Below are 25,789 nucleotides of genomic sequence, written 5' to 3' on the forward strand. Positions count from 1 at the left end.
TGACAGGAGGCGGATAGTCCCTGCTTAGAGAGTCAGAGGCTGAGCTACAGCTAGACATCTGGAATGCGGTTCTCCACTGTTTGTTCCAGGCTCTGGCTCCAGGAGCGGCTTTTTTCTCCTTTCAGTGGCAAAGAGTTACCTCCCAGAAATGCTTTGTGGTGCCTGAGCTCTAAACCCTTGAGCTGGGCTTTGACTTACAAACACAATGGGAAAAATAGTCCTCCCTGAGGAAAGCTTGCTTTGCCTGCGACCCTTGTCCTCTCCTGCCCACCGAGGGACCCCAGAGGCCCTGGGCACTGCTGCCAGAGCCAACAAAAGAGCCCCCGCCCCCCACCTCCCCCACCCCAGAGGAGGCCCCTCGAGGTGTTGTAGAGAGTCCGGCCCTTCCGAGGCAGACATAGAGTGTGCTCGGCCACTCACTAGCGTGACCTGCCTGGGGGCCTCGGCTTCCTCCTCGTCCATCGGCTCAGCCAGTATTTCTCCAGCGCCCACTTTGGGCAAGGCTCCTGCTGGGTACTAGGGATCCAGCGGTGTGGCCCCCAGATCTTGATGCCTCGGTAAGAAATCTACAGTGGAACTGCTGGTCGTTGAATGACAGTCGTGATACAGACCACAGTGGGAAAAAAGCTGTCAAGGAGGCTCATCATGGGGGTCTGGTCTGGGAAGTCAGTGCCTCAAAGAAGCAGCATTTGCGCTGAGATTGGAAGGATGAAAAGAGATACGAGGTTGGGGCACAGTCCACTGAGAAGGTCCTGAGGCTGGAAGGAACAGTGCCAGAGGAGCTCACTGGGGGCCCAGGTGTGAGGGGCCTTCACTGTGCTTGTCATCTACACAGCAGGCACACAGGTAGGGATCCCGCCCCTTCCCACTCCTTCCAAGTGGGCATCTGCAGTCTGGGCTGGGAGAATCACCATGACTTACAATCTTAATTCTGTGGAAAAGTGAATTCAGGGTGTCAAAAACCTGACATATAATAAATGAATCATTGATACCATCGTATCATCTGGTGGTAGCTCTTAGTCAAGTGCTTGTGTAAGGCAGAAGCAGGAAAAAGCACAGTGCTCACCACGCTGACTGTTAAATTAACACAGTTTTCCACCTTTACACACACTCATTTCAGCATAGCCAGGTTGGGCCTCTCAGATTACTGCCTACCTTATGGAGGGGACAACTGATCTGAAGGGGAGCAGGAAGGCTTCTGGGGGCCTGTGTGAGGAGCATTCCCACTGGGCCAGCCTCGCTTGGCTGCTTAATGATGGCATCTGCCATGGGTATGTGGGTCCTGTCTCAGCCACTCTGGTACATTCCTTCAATGTCTTTGTGATTTCCTTTAATTCGAGGGGAAAATCCTGTGTTTAATGCATGGCTTTCCTTATCTAGTAGATGTTCCTTAAAAGGAAAGAAGAGAACAAGCAGCTTATATTCCTCTATGTGTTTGGGAGTTTTAAGTTTTTGGTAGTGGTTGGCCAAAGAATATCTCTTTCCGGGTGCCTGAGTGGCTCTGTTGCTTAAGCAACTGCCTTCAGCTCAGGTCATGATCCTGGAGTCCCGGGATCGAGTGTGGCATTGGGCTCTCTGTTCAGCAGGGAGTCTGCTTCTCCCTCTGACTCTCCCCCTTCTCATGTGTGCTCTCTCTCTCTCTAATTCTCTCTCTCGCTCAAATAAATAAATAAAATCTTAAAAAAAAAAAAAGAATATCTCTTTCCACAGTACCTGATTTAAAAAAAAAGGGGGGGGAGCTTCTTTTATCTAGGATATGTTTTCAGTAAGGTTTGACAGTCACCCCATACCCCCTCAAACTGATATCAAACCATTCTTGTAGATCAGGCACTGTGCGAGGCCCCGCACAGCCACAGAGAGGCAAGGTGGTCCTTCACACACACGGGAACACACAGCTGATGGTGCAGTGTGTTGAGGGCTTGGGTGAAAGGGTGAACACAAGGCCCCAGGAGCTCCAAGGTGCTAAGTAACGGTGGCATTTAAACACGAAAACGTTTGCTCTTTAGGATGATAACCTCTGTGGGCTATGGAATTTGGACGGGAATGGGGAGGAAAGGTTGGAGGTACAGTTAAACCTCTAGGCAAGAGAGAAAGGACTGAATGAAATCATCATGGATGAACGAGGAAAGCCTGCTAGAGAGGGAGGCCCAACAAGCCCTGATGGAGGCACCAGTGAGGGATCGCACAGGGGCTGTTCCAGCCCTAGCCAGACTCCCAGCGGAGTGCAGCCCAAGTGTGTTATTTCAGTTGGCACCACGTGGAGCAGAAGAACCTCCCAGCTGAGCCCCGCCAACCCATGAACTTGGGAGAAATGATTAGTTGTTTAAAGCCAATGAGTATGGGGCTGGTTTGCTTTGCAGCAACAGATAAGCAAAGGAAAAATATTGAAAGTGAGTGGCAGAAGCTGTGCTATGCACTCACTTGTTAAAGAGAAACCTCAGATCAGTGGAGTCTGACCTGTGATTTTTGAACCTGATATCATAAAGGGGAATGCCCCTTCCCACTCCACATTGTGGCCTTCGCATTTCTAAGCCCAGTGGGTCGGCCACCACCCCCTCTTCTACACCTGGGAAAAACTGAGAGATATGCATGTTACCAGGAAAATGCTGACTTAGAATTTCAGCTACTGGTTAAATCAGCATAGTACAGGTGGAAGTTAAGACTGCAAAGCCAATTCTATATTATAAAGGATGGCACTTTAGGTTGCCTCTGCTGTTCCCTATATCGTCATGGAAACCTGACAGTCAGTCCAACCGAACACAGCTTGTACTGGCGTGGCCTCTCTGTGCCAAAACTGTGGCAGAGTTTGCCTGCTACGCTGCTGGAACCTGAGGGCTAAGATGGGTACGCGTGCATTTCAGGGAGAAGGGCTTGTTGGTCTGACTCTGATTTCATCTACCTCCATCTCTATGGAGAAGACGGCCCCCAGCCGGTAGCTTACTTTTCCACCAGGAAGGATGGATTGTTTACGTGTATTTCAAGGGCTTGTCCTACTTTACAAATGTGAGCAGAACACAAACGGCCGTGTGTTTGCTTTGGAATCATTCACTCCCCAAGGAGAGATGGTGGGAGTAGCAGAGGATTGCAAACTCACAATTGTCCTGGCCCCTTTTGTTTGGTTTCCGTGTTACACAATCATATTTAGCATAATTGTTTTGTTTTTGTTGTCTTTTGGTTAGGAAGAAGGAAGGGAATGTATGTGAGGATTTTTATGAAAATACTGTGCCCCACCCCCCGCCGCCCCCCAAGGGAAATGGTTCATGCTTTGTCTAGCTGGGGAGACGGCTTGCACCCGCCCAACACCAAAATCTTCCTGCAACCGTGGCTGCTTTTGAGCCCATGACAGATGTCTGTGGCTCTGGGGTTCAGGATCCCCCAGGGTGACTCAGACTCCTGAGTTTGGTCTGCGTGCCCAGAGAACTGACCTAGGCCACAGGCTGGCACTTGGGACTTGTAGCCTGAGCTCCTAACTCCTGAAGAAGAGAAGGAAAAGCCACCGTTGTGACTTCAGGTAGACTGAGGAACTTCCGGGCTGTGGTGCTGTTGGTCAATAAGTTACGAACTGACTTCATGTCCAGCTTCAAAATGCGGAACGTGCCCTCAGGCTCTGCTTCTCTTTTGCCTTGGTCCAATGAGTCTTAGCTTGGCTCAACCAGGAGAAACTCCAGGGAGGATGAGCCTTTCTCCCTCCCCCTCAAAAGCCGTGCTCTTGAACACGGCAGCCCCTAGCCACATGTGGCTATGCAAATTTAAGCTAACTAAAATTAAATGCAACTAAAAATTTAGTTCCTCCGTGGCATTAGCTACATTTTAGTGTTTAATGGCTGCATGTGGTTTGTGGCCACCGTGTTAGACAGCACAGATATAGAACATGTTTGTCATTGCAGAATACTCTGTTGGACTGTGTGACTTTTAGCATTGCAGAGTCCCTAGGACTCAATGCTCTCCAGGTCCTGCAGTATCCTGTTCCCTTGCTGGATGGCCACTGCCGGCTTACTTGTCTCCACCCCAGAGTGCAAGCCCAGTGAGGGCAGGACCCGGGTGGGTGTGTTCTGCCTGCCAGGCCTCCTGCAGGGCTGGGTGCATCGTACTGGCTTACTGAAGACAAAAGTAGATGAACGCATGGGTGAATAAGCCGAGTTTGTGGACCCAAAGTGATCCCCTCGGGCCCTGGAGCTTTGGGTGATCCATTAGGGCATAGTCATCCTATTAAAAGTCCATTTTATAGAACTCATTGCCTTTTTTTTTTTTTTTTTTTTAACAACCACAAATACACACAGTTCCTGAAACAGATGGAAAATAGGACACCACAGACCGTGGAAGAGTCTTAGCAACGGCCCCATGCCGCCTCACAACGTTTTTCCTTGGCCTCAGGGACCAGTAATTTCTAGATAGAACCTTTTGGGAGCCCCTGTGGAGGTGGGAAGGATCTCCACGTGTTGGGGTAGGTGGGGCTTCTTCTGAAGCTCTTTAACCTGTCTATTTGCAGACTGAATGTTCCCCCGGTCGTTAAGCTGGTCTCTGGCACGGCTGCCGCAGCGTCTATGTTGGCCCAGAGCTAGCCATTTCCAAACCAAATTTATGGCTTGTAGTTCAATGCCACGGTGACGCCCATAGCTCTCCTCTCCTGTGCGCTGAGGAAGAGAGAACGGGGCAATCTCCTTCAGTTTGAAAAGACACTTTGTCTTTTTCGATCCCTGCTTTTTAAAGTGAACAAGGGCACTGGGAGGGGCTTCTCCCAGGAGGCCTCAGGTGCCCGGAAGGCAGGCCTGTCTTGTCTGGATCTTTAGTGGCTGGTGGCTGGCACACAGTAGGCTCTTGGTAAATCGTTTTTGATTTTGTGAATTCTGTTTTGCAACTGGCTCAGAGCTCCTACTTGCGGTCTTGCTCTGGAATAATGAAGAAGTGATTTGGGTGTAGTTGGGAGCAGAGCTCCGAGCCAGGCTGGGGGTGTCAGATCTGACATTCACACATACATGCTTGGAGGGGTCACTGGGCTTTGGTCTCCTCATCTGTAAAATGAGGATTGTAACTTACCCTGCCTCATAGGGTTAAATTCGTTAACGTATCATAAGTGAGACCTAATTTATCAGCTTTTATAATTATTGCTCTTGAGGCTACACCAATCCCTTTGTGACCAAGGATGAGTTCCTTGGTTTTCCCGGGCTCTATACATATAGTTCTGGGGCTCCTGGGTGGCTTAGTCGGTTAAGCATCAGACTCTTGGTCTCAGCTCAGGTCTTGATCTCAGGGTCATGAGTTCAAACCCCACATTGGGCTCAGTGCTAGGCATGCTGCCTACTTAAAATAAAAAGAGAACAAAGGAAGATACAGATATTTCCTTCCTTGTCTGACAATGAGAAAAAAAGGGGCATGTTTTCCCTTGGTCCCTGCTGATTCCCATGGCAAAATCACTTGACAAAACAGGTCTTACAAGCAGGTGTCACATCAGGTAAGTGGCTCGTGGGTGCACAGGTGGGAAGACAGTTGTGTGATAATAGCAGCGCCTTGGTCTGCTTTCAGACAGTCTTGGGGTTACAGGTTGGCCTGGAAGCTGGGGTGGGAGGACACCAATGCCATCCTCTGGCTGGGGACTGGGCTCTTCACCAGGCAGAGTTACAAAGCCAGATCCGGCTGCATTTCTAGGCCGCAGACATTTTAGGAATGAGGCCGGGAGGGCCACACAGAGGGAGGAAGGGAGATGTTTGAGGCCAGCTTTGCTGGTTGCAGCCGCCTGTATCCTGTGCCCATTCAGGAGCCTGTGGCCGGGGCTTCCCAAACCTGCCTCATCCAGATGGACCTTTGTGTTCCAAGTTTTCCCTGGTGCGCAGTCAGTCATAGATGGGAGGCCTGCAGTGGTGGAGGGCTCTGGGCGGGGTAGGAGAGAAAAGACCCACCTACCTCTCAGTCTCAGAGACAACTTAAATTTTGAGGTGGAGAGCCAGGACAGAAAGTTGTGGACCACCTCTGCCTGCCTGGTGATGCAGGGGAGACAGGGGTGGGGGCACAGCCCAGGGATTTCCTGGGGTGGCGGGAGCCTGCAAGGCCAGGCCGGTCACACGGCCCCTGCAGGTTTGGAGGCAACACCACGTGGGAGAGGCTGCTACAAGATCACGTTCATCCTTAAAATGCTCGGGCGCCCAGCTTTGTTCTAGATGCTGGGGATGCGTTCACAGGCAAGAGAGACATTCTCCTTGTCTTTGCAGGGTTCAGCGTCGGGGGTTCCACCGTTCATCAGATAGTACAGTTCATCATCACAAACTGTGTTAAGTGCTGTGAAGGAAAAGTGAGGCATGAGGGGTCATTATAGGGCACCTGTGGGAATCGGGGAGAGCCTCCTAAAACAGAAGGTATGAGCCGAAATCCGAAGGAGGGGTGGGAGGGAAGTGTGTCCAAAGGCCTGGAGGGAAGAGCAAATGTAGCGTGTCTGGGAAATGGAAAGCAGGCCGGTGTACCTGAGCAGCGGTGAGCAAGGTGGGGACCAGGCCGTAAGAGCTGAGGCCAGGGAGGGGCCCCAGGGTCAGAGTCTGCCAGGCCTAGGAGGCTGCGTGAAAGTCCCCAGGGGTGATGGGGTGCTGCTCTAGGGTTTAAAGCGGGGGCAACCCGAGGGGAGTAAGGCTGGGGATCCCACACAGGGTTGAGGTGTGGGTGACGCCACCCCTGATTGCTGTCTTGTGATCTTCAGCTCTTCCCTCTGCTTGGCGGCCTGGGAGGCAGCGGGGTTCCTCTGGATATGGCTCTCTGCAGTGTCAATTACAGTCCCAGAACGCTGGACTCTCTTATGAGACACTCAGGGCATTTCCCTCTGGGCTTGGCCAGGACTCAGGTTGAGCCCGTGCCTGTGGGAGCCCCAAGGGTCTGCAGGGAAGACAAGTTGCACTGTCCATTCTGAGGAGGCCGGCATGGTTTCAGCCCACAGCTGCTCCCTCCCTGTGCTGAGCAGCCAGCACCCAGGTGGGAGGTCAGTCTAGTGGGAGGGACTGGTTTTATAGTTGGGAGGCAGTCTGTGCGCTAGAGGATGGGCTTGGACTCACTAGGAATTTGGCCAGTATGGGGGTGGGGAGTGTTCCTAGTGCTCCCTTGAAGGGAGTGATGCTGCTTCTGGTCTCCCTCTGCTGTTCTGGAAAAGGGTCAAGTTCTCGTTTATTTGCTTTGCATAAAGGGCCTCAAGATACACCCATAACAGGTGTCGTATTCACACCTCCCCTAAACCCTATGAGGTCGGCATGATTATTCAGTCAACTCTAGTATCAGCAATGGCCAGATATGTGCTCGTGACATATGGTGAGATATGCATTCTGTCAACTTGTGCTGGTAGAGAGCCTTGAGTGGGCCTAGAACTCTGGTATTTAAGGATGGCTAAGAATCCAGCTCTCAAGGCCCATGCAGCCTAATCATGGGTTATTCAACAGAAGCTCATTATTGTATGATCCAATTATTATTTTCCCGCTGTATCCTATAGCTGCTAACAGGGGTTCACTGATAAAAGTGTTCATGGTCAAGTAAGTGGGAGATGCGTTGTCTTACATTCCCCTTGATCTGCTTATCTCTTGCTGTGTAACCAGCTACCATAAAACTCGGTGGCCTAGCACAACGATGTATTACTATCCCTTACGGCTCCGTGGTTTGACTGGGCTCAGCTGGGCGATTCTCACTTGGGGTGTCTCACACAATTACTTACTTCTCTCTGGTAGCTGCAATCAGAGGAGAGTGGGGGCGGGGTGGACTCATCAGATGGTCTCTTCACTCACTGGGTCTCTGTGCCTGGGTTGGTGGGGCATTTCTGTCTGCCCGTGGCTCTGGCACATGCTAGCTTGGGCTTCCTCATCTGTGGTGGTTTCAGGGTTGTCAGGCTTCTTGCGGGGTGGCTGAGTTCCCCCAGAGTGAGTGTTGCGAGAGGCCTGGGAGGAGGCTGGAAAGCTCAGAAGTCCCAAATATCATCTCCACAGCCTGCTATTGGTCAAATTACTGAGGCTGGTCCAGATTCAAGGGAAGGGAAGTAGCTCAATGGAAAGAGTAGCACACAATTGGCTTCCAGCACTGTGCATAAGGACGTACCAAAGGTGTCTGAGAAGTCCTGCAGTAAAGGAACCTGTTTTCCTCAGTGTTTCCCAATCTGATTATTATGATCTTTTTAAATCAGGAAATCCCTTTCTCATAGAAAATCACTCGTATTCTGCCAGAGAGCAGTGAGCAGAAATTGAAGGGTGATGGAGTTGGGTCTCCAAGCTATTTTCTAATACGTGAAACTCTCCAAAGATGGAATGTAGAGATTGCTAGTGAGTTCTGGATTTGGGAAAGTACTGAAACAGAGGTCGTGTGGCCACGTGCAAGAATGGAGAGACTGGATATCCTGGTGGTGAAAGCTTTGATTTGACTTCTGACTGATCTAGGTTCAAGCCCATCACTTATAGCTGTGTAACGTTGGACCAGTTACCTCTTTCTGTCTGGAATTTCTTTATCTACAAAACAAACAGTTCCTACTTCACTGGGCCGTTGCGAGGATTAAGGAGATCCTGCCTGCGAATGACTTAACACAGGATGCTTTCCTTGGTTAGGCTTCATGGCTGCTCCGTTCCCTTCCCTTTCTTGGGTTTAATAACTTTCTGGGTTTATTCTGGACTTGCTCCCCCAGGCAAACCAGTATTGTGAGACATGGACTCACCCTACTTTCCTTGCAAAAGTAACCTGGACACCCTTTTACTTCTCTCCAACCTAGTTCCTCATAAGCGACCGTGACCCTCAATGCAACCTCCACTGCTCCAGGACTCAGCCCAAACCCATCTGTGCCTCCGACGGCAGGTCCTATGAGTCCATGTGTGAGTACCAACGAGCCAAGTGCAGAGACCCGAACCTGGGCGTGGTGCATCGTGGCAGATGCAAAGGTGAGTGTGTGCACACCGGCCCAGCAGACAGGAGGCTCCCAGGCAGGCGCCACCATGCCCTGCATGGGGCGCTGTCCATGGGGGAGGCTCAGAATGAGTCCATTCCTTGTGTTTGCTGCTCTCCTCCACCCCTCCCCTGGGGACTAGGAGAAGGAGAGCGGGCCTACCCAAAGGAATGAGCACTATTCTGTCTTTCAAATACTGCCACCAGGCTAGGGCTTAGCGGATGTACTGCTATCTGGCTAGAGCTATTTATTTTTATTTTTTATTTTTGTAAATGGAGATGCTTAAAATGGCAAGACATTATTGTTGGCTCCTGAATAGGGAAGGCTTCCAAATTGTTGGCCAACAGATGTATTTTGTTTGGGCTGCTCACATGTTTAAAAATATTAAAAACATTTGAGACAACATTTAAAAGTGGAGAGATTCAACATGAAAATCTGGATTTTTAGACTTCTCATAAATAATTGGAAGCTCTAATCATATTAGGTCTGTGTTCCCTCCCACAGGGAGACACATGGTGAGACCTCAGTGACAGCTCCCTCCTCTAAAGGGGGGCCTGTTCTCCAGTTGCGGCATCTCCAAGCTGAGTGCCATTCTTTGCACACCCGATTCAGCTCCCTAATTTATATCACTTTCCCCCGCCCTGTAGATATTTGCGTTTGTGATCCCCGGGCTGCTTAGAGCTTTTGTAGGAATTGTGTGAGACCAAGCAGGCTGCCTTAGAGCTTCTGATCTTCCAAAGAAAGCACTCGCCATTTTTTTCTTTCTTTCTTTTTTTTTTTTTTAAGATTTTATTTATTTATTTGACAGACAAAGAGATCACAAGTAAGCAGAGAGGCAGGCAGAGAGAGAGAGAGGAAGGGAAGCAGGCTCCCTGCTGAGCAGAGGGCCCGACATGGGGCTCGATCCCAGGACCCTGGGATCATGACCTGAGTCGAAGGCAGAGGCTTAACCCACTGAGCCACCCAGGTGCCCCAGCACTTGCCATTCTTGAACTCTAAAACATCTCTGAGACCCCTTGGGCTTGCAAGATTTTCAATAAACCCAGTGAAAAATAATATAAGTGGGACTTTTCCCCCCCCCCCCATGGGAGGGGCTGAGGGTATTTGGGAGAAAAAAATAAGCAGAATCTGATATAAATGCACTTCCCTAACTTTTCTAAGAATAACACTAAGGGGAAGGGGAGGCTGAGCAGCACGTACTAGCCACTGGCTTTGTGTTGTTAGAAAAGCCAGTTGGTGGTATGGGGCTCACCCCCCCGCAGAGAGGCTCAGTCTCAGCTTTCCTAGGCCTGGGCGGCCATTTTGTCTCATGGCTCCCGTGTGGATTCACGGGAAGTACGAAACTCGCTCCTCCTCTCCTCTTATAGACGCTGGCCAGAGCAAGTGTCGCCTGGAGCGGGCTCAGGCCCTGGAGCAAGCCAAGAAGCCCCAGGAGGCGGTGTTTGTCCCGGAGTGCAGTGAGGATGGCTCCTTTACCCAGGTGAGGCCTTGGCCAAGTCTCTCAGGCCCATTTCCTGGACTGCGGCCGAGGGGAGGTGCTTGCGAGTGGGAGGGCCCCTCAGAGCCTTTGCTTTCTGGGAATCTGCGGAGGGCTCTTTGACACCCCTCTGTGCTGCGTTCTGGTGCCTGCACTCCTCCTCCTGGGCCCTCCGTGCCATGCCTTGCCAGCTGGCAGTGGCTCCTGAAAAGGGGCATGGAAGTCTGAGCCAGGAAACTGGCATTGCTCGGTCCCCGTCCTCCCTGCTGGCTGTCTCCATTTTTCTCTTCTGTCAAACGCAGGCTGATTATTTTTCTTATCCCTGCCAGTTTCCAAGGGCAACCCTGGTAATCCCTTCACTGTTTATTTCTACCCCTTCTGCAATCCCGTTCTTCCCACCTTTAGTACTTGAACGAAGCAGTGCTCCTTTTGAGTACACGTTGTACCATGATTCTTGGAGTGCGTGTGTGTGTGTGTGTGTGTGCACGCACGCACGCACATCACACAGGCGCGTGCATGCACGCACTCAGATTTAAAAACCGCTTTCAGGCTGTCCCCCCTCTCATCCTGCACGGTCTTCTGGTTAGCGCTTTGTGTAGAATCAATGTTGGGTATGTTGGTGTTGGCACAACTCTTTCTAAAACACAGGCAGCACAGGACAATAGGGTACTCTTTTATAAAGTTTTTCGGCTGGATGGGGGATATAGTCTGCCGGGTGTGAGGCAGCTGGATGAAGGTGTGGTTCGGGTGAACATAGGGAAGATCACACTGGACCAGCGTGAATCAGTCATGTGGTTGGGGGTGGGCCTGGTGCCTGCTTCTCCCCGTGGGGAATAGAGCGGCATTAGGAGGAGTCCCACCGCCTCAGGGCTGGAAGCAGAGGCTTCCGAGGTTTAAAAGCTTTCCCATAATTCTGAATCAAGGGGGCAGACGGTGCAGGCTGGCCTTTGGTTTCTTTCTGGGCCTGGGCCTGGGGGTTACTGATTTCGGATAGACCACTTGTTGGCATGGAAATGCAGAGGGGTGGCGGGGAAGGGTTTGGGCATCATACTTTTTAAAGTTCCCAGCTGATTCAAATGTTCAGCCAGGATGGAGAGCCTCTGGGTTAAATTGACCTTGGCTGCCGACAATTCGAGAGACACTTTTATTCCTTTTCTCACTAACGCCTCACCACAAGCCTACGAGGTACGGGTTGTTATCCCCACGTACAGGGACAGGGAGCGGCAGGGCTGGGCTTCAGAGTCAGACCCCTCCCGCTCCCAGGCCCTCAGTCGTCCCTGTTCTGCTGTGCCCTGCCCTGGCAGCTTTCCAGAAGGCTCTGAGGTGTGGACTGCAAGAAGGCAGTCTCCTGCTGTGGTTTTCCCTGGCGATCCTGAAGGCACCCAGCCCCGACCTCGCTCGAGTCATAGAGCTCAGGGCCTCAGTGTCCTTATGTGAAAAATGGAGATTATGGTCACCTCTATTATCATAAATAATCATAGTCATTACGTTATGTATGTTATTATATATTACTCTTGTTATGACTATTATTAATGAGTATCACGATAGCTTACCTCATGGGGCTGTGGTGAGGATTTACATACGCTCCTGCACGTCCAACCCTTGGAACGCATAGATGCTATTTAAATATCCTGCATTTTCTTCAGCGTCCTCCCCGTATCTACGCTGGCGCTACTGCTCACGTCTTCCTAAGATGTTATGGACAATGTCGCTTAAGGAAAGGAAAACCTTCTGTTGAACCTCTCCCTCCACAATTTCTTATTTTTCATGTATTCTGGTGAAAAGAAGGCAGGTGGTGTTTGTGTCTGTCTCTGTAACTGTGCTGCTGGGAATTCCCATGTAGGGGAGAAAATCAGACCTCTCTCCACTAGGTTTGGGGCCGGGAACCGGGGTAGAGGTCGTGGGGAGGAGGCCAAGTGGATGGTCGTCATTCTCCCCTTTCTCGAAGATTGTATCACCCCCAGTGTGTTGCTCGTGAGAAGGTTGACTCCTGCCCTCCTGGCTCTCAGGGCTTTGCTGCCTGGCGACAGACAGCCGCTGGCCGGCTTTGGCGAGGCCAGTCCTGACCAGGTGGTGTTTGCGGGAGAGGAATTGCTAAACACAGGGGCCCCTGAAGTTCAGCAAAGATTGGCTAGACAGTCAAGAACCCCTTCATTTGTCTGACACGCTAAGCACTGCCATGTGTCTGCAGGCCCGAGGCCGGCTCACCGCGGTGGGCAGCCGGCGGCCCGACAGCCCACTCGCCCCGTTACGGTGATTGAAACGGATGTACTTTTTGCCTTGATCAAAGACGCTGCAGTAACTTCACAAAATGAGGCTGCCTCTTTGAGTGTGCTTCAGGAGCGGGGACAGGCTGCCCGATGTCTGTGAGACAGAGCGCTTTTTGCCTCCTCCAGCCCCCTCCGTCGCTTAGCCGGACTTTGTTGTTTTGTTTTGTGAGACCAGCATCCAGAGGCGGTCTGTTACTTCGGTACTCCTTAGAATACTGATAGGCACGCATCCTGATGTTATTACCATATTTCAGCCCTGTGAATTATTACCAGTAATGGGCTCTTGAAGTTTATAGAGGGAGCAAGGGGACCCTAATAGGACTAGATTTGTTTGGCATGGGACACAGCTTGGGACCACATGAGTGGGCTGGTTTTAATGGGGTTCATGTGGGATGCGGTGATCTCTGTTCTCTTCTTTGTTTGCCCTGTCCTCTTCCCAGCCCCCACCCCAGCCCCCACAGCAGGGGGGCTGCGCCTTAGGTCATGTGCGACTTTGAAAAACCTGGATACCCAGTCTACACTCCGCATGCTGGGAGGGGAGTGGGCCCCAGACATTGTGTTATTTTCAGCTCCCTAGGTGATGACAGCGTTTGGTCAAATTTTTGAATGACCCGCTGTTGTCATCACTCTTGTTCTTGATTGCATCCTTGGAATGTGGAGTTCAGGCTCTCTGGGGACCCGCTGAGTCAGGTTGGGAGTTAAGTGCTTTGTCCTTTCCTGTGGCCTTATCTGTTTTCTCCTCTGGGTGTCGGGAACATAATTCCTGACATCTGTTCTGCCAAGTCCTCTGCCAAGCGGTTGTCTGGTGCCCAAACCGATTAACTGAAAGCTCAGCTGTAGGAGAAGGGTATTGGATTAACACCACCAGGAAATGCTGGCTGGAGCTTGTCAGGCTGGTGCATCACTGAGTCATGATGAAGGCTCCTCTGCTGAGTGCCGGTGGGTGCGAGGCACCGAGTTTTATACCCGTTAATCTTCGCCGGAACCCTTTGCGGTAGTTACTAGTGCCCTTCCTTATAAAGGAAAACTCGGTTTCAGAGAGGTTGAGAACTGGTTCAAGGTCACTGACACTAGAAAGGGTTTGTACCTAATTTCAAGGCCTGGGCTTTTAACGTTTTTATGTTATAAAAAGTGGCCTTGATGTGTGCGTAGTTCATATTCATCACTGTTGTTATTCCAGAAGGCCCCACTGTGAAGCTGGTGGCCAATCCATAAAGTAGGGGGGAGGAAGAAAAAATCCTTTTGATTATAGAAATCTTCAAATATACAACAAGAAGTAATGGTATAAAGAACCCCTTGTGCCCCTTACCCAGCCAGAGTTAACAATTACTAACATGTGGCTGATTGTTTCGTTTCTGTCTTGTTTTCATCTCCCACCCTGAACTGGACTGTTTCAAAGCAAATCCCAGACACAGTGCTGTTTTCATCTCCAGTATCTTGGAGTTCTGCTCTGGGCTGTGTGCTGGTTGCCGTGGAGGGTTCAAGAAATGTCGCAACGTGTGCCTTTGAGTAGCTTTCCTTGAAAAGATGTGAAAACCAATGATAAAGTAGCTAATATACAGGGTCGTATTTCAAATGGTTATATTTCCCATCCCCATTTACAAATCAGTCATTTGGAATTCCAAGTGTATTTTATTGTTGAAAAATTTATACCAATGAAGTTTCTGAGCAGGGGCTCCTGGGTGGCTCAGTCGCTTAAGTGTCTGACTCCTGATTTCAGCTCAGGTCATGATCTCAGGGTGGGGAGATCGAGCCCCACAGCAGGCTCTGTGCTCAGTGAGGAGTCGGCCTGTGATATCCCCCTTCCCTCCACCCCTCCTCCATGATTTTCCTCCCTACTCTCTCTCTCTCTAAAATAAGTAAATCTTTTTTGAAAAAAGTTTCTGAACATAAAACTTAACCAAAACTAAAAGAAAAATGACATTTATTAGCCTTAATGACAAAGAGTTGATATATGAAGAATTCTTACACACCAGAAAGAAGATCTTAGTAGAAAAGCAGGCAAGAGGTACCAACCAGCAAATCACACAACCAGCTGATAAATGAATACGGATCGTCTCATTTGCCTTAGTAATTAAAGAAATACAAACTAAAAAAAAAATGTCATTTTGCTTACCAAATTGTTAAAAATTGGAGAAAAATTATTAAAAATTGAGAATTACTAAAGGGAAAAAGTACCCCCCCCTCCATATTACAGTTTGGAAAATAAATTGGCATTGACATTTTGTGGGACAATTTCGCAATGTGTGTCAAGAGTCCTTACTTGTGCCCACATCTTATGCCCACCCTTCCACTTCTAGGAATTTATTCTCAGGAAACATTAAGAATATGTGCAAAGGGGCGCCTGGGTGGCTCAGTGGGTTAAGCCTCTGCCTTCGGCTCAGGTCACGATCTCAGGGTCCTGGGACTGAGCCCTGCATGGGGTTCCCTGCTCAGTGGGGAGCCTGCCTCCCTTCCTCTCTCTCTGCCTGCCTCTCTGCCTACTTGTGATCTCTGTCAAATAAATAAAATCTTAAAAAAAAAAAAAAAGAATATGTGCAAATACTTAGCCACATGGATTTTCATCTAAGTTCTGCTGATAGTAGCAAAAGTTTGGAAGCAATCTAAACATCCAGTAATGGAGAATCACTTAAACCAATTAGACATCATTTATACTCAATTCATAGCTGCTGCACTCTGCAGCTAGTAAAACGATGTGTTAGAGAGGCTCATTTTACGTAGTGGGTGTATGCAGGTATGTTAGGGACTCAATTCATCAAATAGTTAAAAAGAGAACTATCTTCATTTTGTTCTAAATAGCAAAGTTATATATGCTTTGTAAAGAAAATAATTCTGATAAATGCAGAGGTGTGAAAGGTAGAAAGGTAGAGTCAGTGATCTCACCTCCTTGAAAAAGCAACAGTTGGGGGTGCCTGGATGGCTCAGTCAGTTAAACGTCTGCCTTCGGCTCAGTTGCCATCCCAGGGTGCTGGGATGGAGCCCTGCATGGGGCTCCCTGCTCTGCAGGGGTCCTGTTTCTCCCTTTCCTTCTGCCTGTCGCTCCCCCTGCTTGAACACGTGCTCACACGCTCTCTCTCTCAAATAAATAATAAATAAAATCTTAAAAAAAAAAAAAGAGCAACAGGTAAGTGTCTAACCCTCCAGTTTTTTCCCTTTACACATACTTATTATTTAGCACAAAAATGGTATAATATCTTATACTTTTTTTTTTTAAGATTTTATTTATTGGGGTGCCTGGGTGGCTCAGTGGGTTAAGCCTCTGCCTTCGGCTCAGGTCATGATCTCGAGGTCCTGGGATCCAGCCCCGCATCGGGCTCTCTGCTCAGAGGGGAGCCTGCTTCCCCCACTCTCTCTCTCTGCCTGCGTCTCTGCCTACTTGTGATCTCTGTCAAGTAAATAAATAAAATCTTTTAAAAAAAAGATTTTATTTATTCATTTAACAGAGTGCCCCAATATCTTATACCTTTTAATAACATTTTCTTTTAAAAAATATGAATAACTAATGCAATGTTTTAGTTTTTTTATTTTAAAGATTTTATTTATGTATTTGTCAGAGAGAGAGCAAGTGAGCACAAGCAGGGAGAGAGGCAGGCAGAGAGAGAAGCAGTGTCCCCACTGAGCAGGGAGCACAATGCAGGACTTGATCCCAGGATCCCAGGATCAAGACCTGAGCCGAAGGATGCTTAATTGAGCCACCTCCTTGAATAACATTTTCTTAAACTAATTACATTGTGGACTTATTTCCATGTTATATATAAATCTACCTAATTTTAAAATTTTTATTGACATATAACTGACACACAATGTTATGTTAATTTTGGGTGTACAACACAGTGATTCAATTTTTGTGTACAATGTGAAATGATCAGCTCAGTAAGTCTAGTTACCATCTGTCACCATACAAATGTAATACAATAACACTGATCACATTCTCTATGCTCTACATTACATCCTCATGACTTACTTATTTTACAACCGGAAGTTTGTACTTCTGGTTCCCTTGATCTTTTTCACACCTACCAACCCCTCTCCCCTCTGGCAGCTTCCAGTCTGTTCTCTGTATCTGGGCTTTGTTTGTTTTGTTTTTTAGATTCTACATACAAGTGAAATCATGCAGTATTTGTCTTTCTCTGACTTATTTCACTTAACCTAACACTCAAGATCTATCTGTGTTGTTACAAATGGCAAGATTTTATTCTTTTTATGGCTAATATTCCATTGCACACTCATACACACACACACACACACACACACACACAGACCATGTCTTCTTTTTCCATTCAACTATTGTTGGACACTTAGATTGTTTCCATATCCTGGTTATTGTAAATAATGCTGCAGTGAACATAGGGGTACTTCTATCTCTATGAGTTAGTGTTTCCATTTTCTTTAAATCCAGAAGTGGAATTATTGGATCATATGGTAGTTCTATTTTTAATTTTTTGAGGAGCCCCCATACTGTTTCTGTAGTCATGCCCCAATATATGTTACTGCCAACAGTCCACGAGGGTTCCGTTTTCTTCACGTCTTTTCTAACACTTGTTATTTCTTATCCTTTCGATACTAGCCATTCTGACAGGTGGAAGGTGATATCTCATTGCAGTTTTGACTTGCATTTCCCATACGATTAGTGATACTGAACATCTTTTCATGTGCCTTTTGGCCATCTGTATGTGTTCTATGGGAAAATGTCTATTCAGATCCTCTGCCCATTTTTAAACTGGATTGTTTGGTTTTTGTTTTTAAGTTGTTGTTCTTTACATATTTGGATGTTAACCCCTTTGTTGAATATATAGGTTGCTGTTTCATTTGGTTGATGGTTTCTTTCTCTGTGCAGAAACTTTTTGGGTTTCTACTAAATGTAGTCCCATTTGTTTTGTTTATTTTTGCTTTTGTTCCCCTTGCCTTTGGTGGAATCTGTAGGGTCCTCTCCATATAGTATCATGTCATCTGCAAATAGTGAATGTTTTACTTCTTTTCCTATTTAGATGAACTTTATTTCTTTTCCTTGCCTAATTGCTGTGGCTAGGATTTCCAATATTATGTTGACTTTAAGTGGGGAGGGTGGGGCTTCTTGTCTTGTTCCTGATCTTAGAGGAAAGGTTTTCAGCTTTTCATCATTGAGGATAGTATTAGCATTATGTCTGTCATACATGGCCTTTATTATGTGGAAGCACATTCACTCTCTATCCACTTTGTTGAGAAGTTTTAATTATAAATGGATGTTGAATTTTGCCAAGTACTTTTTGCATCTATTGAGATGATCATATCTTTTTTTTTAAAAGATTTTATTTATTTATTTGACAGATCACAAGTAGGCAGAGAGGCAGTCAGAGAGAGAGGAGAAAGCAGGCTCCCTGCGGAGTAGAGAGCCCGATGCGGCGCTCGATCTCAGGACCCTGGGATCATGACCTGAGCCGAAGGCAGAGGCTTTAACCCACTGAGCCACCCAGGTGCCCTGATCATATCATTTTTATCTTTCGTTTCGCTAATGTGATGTACCACTTGATTTGTGGATATTGAACCATCTTTGCATCCCTGGAGTAAATCCCAGTTGATCACAGTGTATGATCCTTTATTGTTGGGTTTGGTTTGCTGACATTTTGTTGAGGAGTTTTGTATCTATGTTCTTCAGGGGTATTGGCCTTTAAATTTTCTTTTGTTGTTGTCCTTATCCAGTTTTTGATCAGGGTGATGCTGGCTTCTTAAAATGAGTTTGCGAGTGTTCTCTCCTCTTCAACTTTTTGGAAGAGTTTAAGAAGGATAGGTATTAAATCTTCTTCGAATGTTTGATAGACTTCACCTGTGAAGTCATATGGACTTTCGCTTGTTGGGAAGATTTAGCCTCAGTATCCTTGCTAGAGATCACTCTATTCAGATTTTCTATTTCTTCTTGATTCAGCTTTAGAAGATTGTATGTTTTTTTGAATTTATCCCTTTCTTCTAGTTTGCTCAATTTGTTGGTATGTAATTGTTCATAGTAGTCTCTTATAATCATTTGTATTTCTATGGTATCTCTTGTAACTTCTCTTTCATTTTTTATTTTATTTATTTGAGTTCTTTCTTTTTTATTTTCTTGGTGAGTCTAGCTGAAGGTTTGTCAATTTTATTTACCTTTTCAAAGAACCAGCTCTTAGTTTCATTGATCTTTTCTTTTGTCTTTTTATTCTCTATTTTATTTATTTCTGCTCTAATCTTCTTCCTTCTACTACCCTTGGATTTCATTTGTTCTTCTTTTTCTGGTTCCTTTAGGTGTAAAATTAGATTTTTTATTTGAGATTTTTCTTGATTCTTGAGGTAGACCTGTATTACTATGAACTTTCCTCTTAGAACTGCTATAGTTATATCCACAGATTTTGTTATGCCATTTTTCTGTTTTAATTAGTCTCAATATTTTTTAAATTTCTTCTTTGATTTTGTTCCGGTAGTTGATCAGTAGCATGTTGTTTAATTTCCAAGTATTTGTGGTTTTTCCAGTTTTCTTCCTGTAATTAATTCTTAGTTTTGTACCATTGTAGTCAGAAAAGATGCTTGAAATGAGTTTAATCTTCATCAGTTTATTGAGATTTGTTTTGTGGCCTAATGTGATCTATCATGGGGAGTGTTCTGTGTGCACTTGAGAAGAATGTGTATTCTGCTGCTTTTGGATGGACAGTTCTATATATATCTATTAAGTCCATATGGTCTAATGTCTCATTTAAGGCTGCTGTTTCCTTACTAATTTTCTGTCTGGATGATCTATCCATTGATGTAAGTAGGTGCTAAAGTCCCCTGCTATTATCATATTGCTGTTCATTTCCCCCTTTATGTCTGTTAATATTTGCTCTTTGTACTTTTGTGCTCCAATGTTGGGTACTTATATATTTATAAATGCTGTATCTTTTTGCTGGATTAACCTCTTTATCATTACATAATGGTTTTCTTTGGCTTTTATTACAGTCTCTGTTTTAAAGTCTATTTTGTTGGATATAAGTATTGCTACACAAGCTTTCTGTTGGTTTCCATTTGCATGGAATATATTTTTCCATTCCTTCACTTTCAGTCTGTTTGTGTCCTTACTTCTGAATTGAGTCTCTTCTATGTAGGCCACATATATGGGTCTTGTTGTTGTTGTTGGTGGTGGTGGTGGGGTGTGTGTGTGTGTGTGTGTGTGTATGTGCGTGTTTTAATCCATTCAGCCACTCTATGTCTTTTGATTGGAGAATTTAGTTCATTGACATTTTAAAGTACTTATCAATAGGTATGTAATCATTGCCATTTTGTTAATTGTTTTCTGGCTGTTTTTGTACTTTCTCTGTGCTCCTTTTTTGTCATTAGTGTTATGTTTGGATCCTTTTCTCATTTTCTTTTATGTATTACTATAAATTTTGCTTTATGGCTACCACAAGGTTTACATAGAATATACTATGTATATATACCAGTCTCCTTTAGGTTGAATTTGAATTTGAAACTTGAATTTGAATACATTCCCAAACTCTACATTTTTACTATCCCCCTCAAGGTTTTTATGTGTTTGACATTACACTTTACCTCTTTTTATTTTATATATCTTATAACTAATGTAGTTTTAGTTAATTCTACTACTTCTGTCTTTTAACCTTCACACCAGCTTCATAAGTGATTTAACCACTACCTTTACTATATATATTTATCTTTTCCAATGAAATCTTTACTTTTGCATTTTGTTGTTGTTGTTGTTAATTAATTAATGCCATTTTTTTTAAGTTTAGAAGAAGTACCTTTGACATTTTTTATAAAGCTGGTTTAGTGGTGATGAATTATTTTAGCTTTGGCTTACTTGGAAAACTTTGTCTCTTCTTCACTTCTGAATGATAACCTTGCCAGGTAGAATATTTGTGGTTGAAAGTTGCAGAAAAGTCTGCTTATAGTCTTGTGGGGTTTCTCTTGTATGTAACAAGTTGCTTTTCTCTTGATGCTTTTAAGATTTTCTCTTTAACTTATGACATTTTAATTATAATGTGCCTTGGTGTGGATCTTTTTGGGTTCATTTCATTTAGAACTCTTTGGGCTTCCTGTACCTTGATGTCCGTTTTCCCCTCCAGGTTAGGGAGTTTTTGGCAAATAAGATTTCTGCCGCTTTCTTTTTCTCTTTTCCTTCTGGGACCCCTATAATGTGGATGTTATTCTGCCTGATGTTATCTTACAGGTCTCTTAAGTTATCTCTATTTTTACAATTCTTTTTTATTTTTAAGATTTTATTTGTTTAGGGAGAAAGAGAGAGAGAGGAAGAGCAGAGGAACAGGTTGAGAATCTCAAGCACATTCCCCACCGAGTGTGGAGCCTGATGCATGGCTCAGCACTGGGCTTGATGTGGAGCTTGATCTCACAACTGTTTGACCATAACCTGAGCCAAAATCAAGAATTGGATGCCCAACCAACTGAGCCACCAGCTGCCTCTAAAATTCTTTTTTCTTTTTATTGCTCTGTCTGGGTGAATTCCAGTGCTTTGTCTTCCAGGTTGCTGATCCATTCTTCTGGTTCATCCAGCCTGCTGTGAACCCCTCTCGTATATTTTTCAGCTCAGTTTTTATATTCTTTAACACTGTGACTTCTGTTCGGTACTTTTATTTTTTTTTTAAAGATTTTATTTATTTATTTGACAGACAGAGATCACAAGGAGGCAGAGAGGCAGGCAGAGGGAGAGGGGGAAGCAGGCTCCCCACTGAGCAGAGAGCCCGATGTGGGGCTCAATCCCAGGACCCTGAGACTGTGACCTGAGCCAAAGGCAGAGGCTTAGCCCACTGAGCCACCCAGGTGCCCCTTCTTTTTGGTACTTTAAAAATATTTCCTATCTCTTTGTTGAAGTTCTCACTGGGTTCTTCCATTTTTCTCCCAAATTCAGTGAGCATCTTTATGATCATTTGAATTCTTCATCAGCTTGATTACATATCTCTGTATCATTACAGAGGTCTTTTTCTGAGGGTTTGTCTTTCTTTTGGAACATATTTCTGTTTCCTCATTTTGGTTGACTTCCTTTGTCTGTTTCAATGCATTAGGCAAAACAAGCTACCTCTCCCAGTTCTTAAAGCAGTGACCTTGTGTATGTGATGAACCTTACAGTTCAACTTTGCCCTAGTTCTTGGTTGTCTCCTGAACTTCGGTGATTGTCCAGACAACCCGAGTTATTCTTGATATATCAGGGCATGTCGACATCTGTCCATGTTACAAGGGAAAGGATCTCATTTAGCACCTAGTTTCAGACCAACTGGAAGCCAGACCCTCAGGCAGCAGCTTTTAAAAGCTTTTAAAGAATATGTATATGTTTCTATAGTCCTGTGGGGCTGCATTCGTCATCCCTGCCAGCCTCCAGGTCAGGAGATCTGGAGGTGTCTCCTGGGTGACAGTTGCAAAACTCGGGGCTTCAGATGAATATATAAACTCCTTTCTGGGGGGTCTTGTCAAGCCATAGCAAGACCAAAGGTCATGCAAGAATGGTGTCTCCCTGCTTATGTTCTCTCGGAGCGCCTCACTAGCCTCTAGCAGTGTGGGAAACCTGAAGCCTGTCCCCCAGGCTGTAGCTCTAGGATTAGTAAATAGGCCTTTTTCACAGGACTGGGTGTGTGTTTCAGTCAGCTGTCTGGACTGTGCCTGCACAAGGTGTTGGCTTGCCGGGAACTGTCTTAGAATTTATAACTGTCTGTTATAGTCCCTGGGAGCTCAGGAAAGCCAGCCCCCTTGGCCACCAGGGCCAGGCAAACAAGGGGTTTCCCCTGTGCAGTCCGTGTGTGCTGACTTTAGCAGGGCAGCTGGAGAGAGCAGGGGTGGGGCCCACTGTCTGGCTTCAGAAATGCAGTGGGATAATGCCCCGACTGTGTGCACCCAAGCACTTCAGCCGTCCTGCTAGAGAGTGCCTTGCCTGCACTGGGCTCACTGGCCCCAGATTGGGTGCCGCAGAAAGCCACGACCACTCAAAGTCACCAGCCCCAGTGACGGTGTGGGAGAGTGTGATAACCACTTGTGCTGCTGACTTTAGCAAAGGAGTGGGAGAATGCCATGGGTATCGGTGACTATCTACCCCAGCTAGGGAGCAGGGTGGTTCTGTGACCGCCTGTGGCTTCAGCAGGGCAAGGGGACCGTGCCAGGACCATCCCCTCCCCACCCTTCCTCCTGCCTCCCAGTGGGGCAGGGGAGGGTGCTGTGTCTGAATGGGCCTGCCTGCCCCAGTAAGTGGAGAGGACCCAGATAGCATCTGCTGGCACTGTTGTCTCTAGAGAGAACCCCAGCTGTCCACTGTCGCTCCAGCAGAAGCCCCCAGACCAGGAAATGACTCTCCTTTATGTACAGTCTAGGTGCTTTTCAAATTGCTTTTGGACTGGATCATTCAGTGATCCAGTGAATAAGTGAATAGAGTGAACAGGACTGCCTGCGAGACCTTTAAAGAGGGAAATCTCAGTTTCTTATAGCATTTTGGGTGCCTTGCACGTCATCCCCTGCTTTTCCAGGACAGGTGTTTTGGGGGGACTCATCTCCCTGGTGCAAATCCCAGGAGCTCTCAGACAGATGCTGGACTGGGGAGAGCCTTCCTTGTTGTGGGTCAGCATGTGGCTGGGTTGAGAGTGTGAGGTTTTGCCAAGACGGCATCTCTGCCTCTCCCACCCATTTTGATGGGGTCCTTTTATCCTTTCCTGTAGAGAAGCAGTTTGTCTCGCTTTGAGATCTTTTTCAAAGAGAAATGATCTGTATGCAGCTGTAGATCCATATGCGGCACAAGCAGAGGTGAGCGCAGGTTCTTCCTGGGCTGCCATCTTGGATCCCCCCGCCCTGCTACCTGGTTTTTAACAGCTGCAATGTGTTCCACTGCGCGGACTACACAGTGAATCCCAGAAGTTTGGGGATTCAATTTCTGGAAGTCAAATATTGGGTCAAGAGGACACGTACTTTTTAAGGCATCTGATGCGTACCACCAAATAACCTTCCACGGCATTGAGGGCAACATGGCTGATGAGTGGCTATTAGCAAATACATTCCCAAGCCACTTGAATTTTTTGGGGTAGCTGGATGGTTCTAACAATGCTAGAGACTATAAGACACCATTCGTGATGTTACTTCTCTGTGACAAAATGTATTCTGTTTCCCATCTTTGATTTCATGTTCCAGAAACAGTCTTCCTTAATAAAGACTTATCTGGCACTAACACGTTCCTCATTTTCAGTTGTTCTAATCACTGCTCCCCACACGAATGCACACTTACACATGTTTTTTCATTTCCTGAGGGTTTTTTTTTTTTTTTTTTTTTTTTGCCTATAGGAACCTGGGGAGCTGTCATTATTTTTTCCTTCGATGATGCTTTGTTCTGAAGTTGGAAGTGCAAAGAAAAAGTTCTGTGGTTTTTTGGCAAAGATGGTGGGCTCCCCTTGTCAGCATTGCTGTAGTTCTTACCGATATATTTCCAAAAACCTAGGGAACTATTATTTCCTTAGTGCCTGGGCCAAGCTAGGAAGCAGGTGTGGATGTTCCTTTTTTTTTTTTTTTTTTTAAAGGGAACTTTTTTTTTTTTTAAGATTTTATTTATTTATTTATTTGCTAGAGAGAGAGAGAGAGCAAGCACAGGCAGACAGTGGTAGGCAGAGGCAGAGGGAGAGCCAGATTCCCTGCCGAGCAAGGAGCCCGATGTGGGACTCGATCCCATGACCTGGGATCTTGACCTGACCCAAAGGCAGCCGTTTAACAAACTGAGCCACCCAGGCGTCCCTGGATGTTCCTTTTTGAGCTCCTCCCCCTCCCCACCCAGTCGTGTAGAACTGCTGTTCCTGAAGTTGCCCCTGTGGGCCTGAGACGTGACTAGCTTGCCCCGGGATCACCCGGGCTTACCAGCTGGACCTTCCTCTTCCAGGTCCCCTGCAAGTATGGAAGGTATCCATGCTGTGCTGACCAAGGCAGATTGAACATCAGCGGGCGGGAATGCCGAGCACTGTCCTAGGGGCAGGGTCCGTCCTATCTTTGATGAGTCTAGGAGCTATGTCCTTTTGTCTTCATGGGGAACTGTCTTACCTAGAGCAGCCATGTGGGTCTCTGCTCATGGCAGAGGCCTCTCTAGGTAAAATACTAAAACCCTGGCTGCATCCAGAAGCTGGAGTATTCGGAGCTTCTCTAGCTATAAATGGCTCCTTTGGATGCCCCTGGACAAAGCCGGTTCTGTATGTTTTAGTGCATGGTGGCCTGCTCTAGGCTCCCCAAGCCTTCTGTGGTGTGTACAATGCCAACTTTTTTTTTTTTTTAAAGCAGTTACACTGTGAAGAAAAAAAAATCAAGCCCATGCTTTATGTATAAGTGACATAATGGTAAATAGACCCACTGTCGGTCAAGTTGTTGCTTTTCTTATTCCTTTTTGGTTAAATAAGCAACAAACACATTATTATTAAAACTCGAACATCTACCATGCCCAGGGCATCCTATTCCTTGTTTTACATATGTATTTCATAGTGTTGCTTTTGTTCCACAATGATAATTTATATGGAAATACCCACTATTTAGTACAAAATGGTGAGTTTTCTTAGATGTTAGTTTTCTTCCTCTTCCTCAGTTTGCTCAACTGTAAAATGGGAGATCTGGTTGAGCCGTTTCAGAGGTCAGCACACTGTGACCTGGGAGCTGGCCGCCTGGTTTCATTCTTTAAAATAACAGCTTGATGGGGTGCCTGGGTGGTTCAGTGGGTTAAGCCTCTGCCTTCAGCTCAGGTCATGATCCCAGGGTCCTGGGATCAAGCCCCGCATCGGGCTCTCTGCTCAGCAGGGAGCCTGCTTCCTCCTCTCTCTGCCTGCCTCTCTGCCTACTTGTGATCTCTGTCTGTCAAATAAATAAATAGAATCCTTAAAAAAAAAAAAACAGCTTGGGGGGCACCAGATACGGATTTACAGCTGCATATGGTTAAGCTAAGTCCAGTCCAGTCTCAGCTCAGGTCTTGACCGCAGGATTGTGAGTTCAAGCCCCGCATTGGGCTCCATGCTGGGTGCGGAGCCTACCTAAAAAAAATTAAAATAACAGCTTTAGTGATGTAATCCACATTCCATGACATTTATCCTTTCAAGTGTACAATTCAGTGGCTTTTAACATTCACAGAGTGGTGTGCAGCCGTCTTCATGGTCTCGTACCAGAGCATTTTCATCAAATCCTGTACCCGATCGTTGGCCG

The 25,789-nt window shown here is 46.5% G+C and overlaps 1 protein-coding gene across 5 annotated transcripts in view; it reads left to right on the top strand.

The window, feature by feature from the left end:
- Positions 1-25,789, top strand: part of SMOC1 (SPARC related modular calcium binding 1) — a 148,052-nt gene that overhangs the window by 58,892 nt on the left and 63,371 nt on the right. For all 5 annotated transcript variants that reach the window (XM_080808244.1, XM_080808243.1, XM_080808241.1 and 2 more), the window contains exons 2-3: positions 8,720-8,885; positions 10,258-10,370. In XM_080808244.1, the coding sequence (XP_080664370.1) occupies positions 8,720-8,885; positions 10,258-10,370 (279 nt within the window). The remainder of the gene's footprint in view (positions 1-8,719; positions 8,886-10,257; positions 10,371-25,789) is intronic.

The sequence above is a fragment of the Martes martes genome, assembly GCF_963455335.1.
Source record: "Martes martes genome assembly, chromosome: 7".
Classification (NCBI taxonomy): Eukaryota; Metazoa; Chordata; class Mammalia; order Carnivora; family Mustelidae; genus Martes; species Martes martes.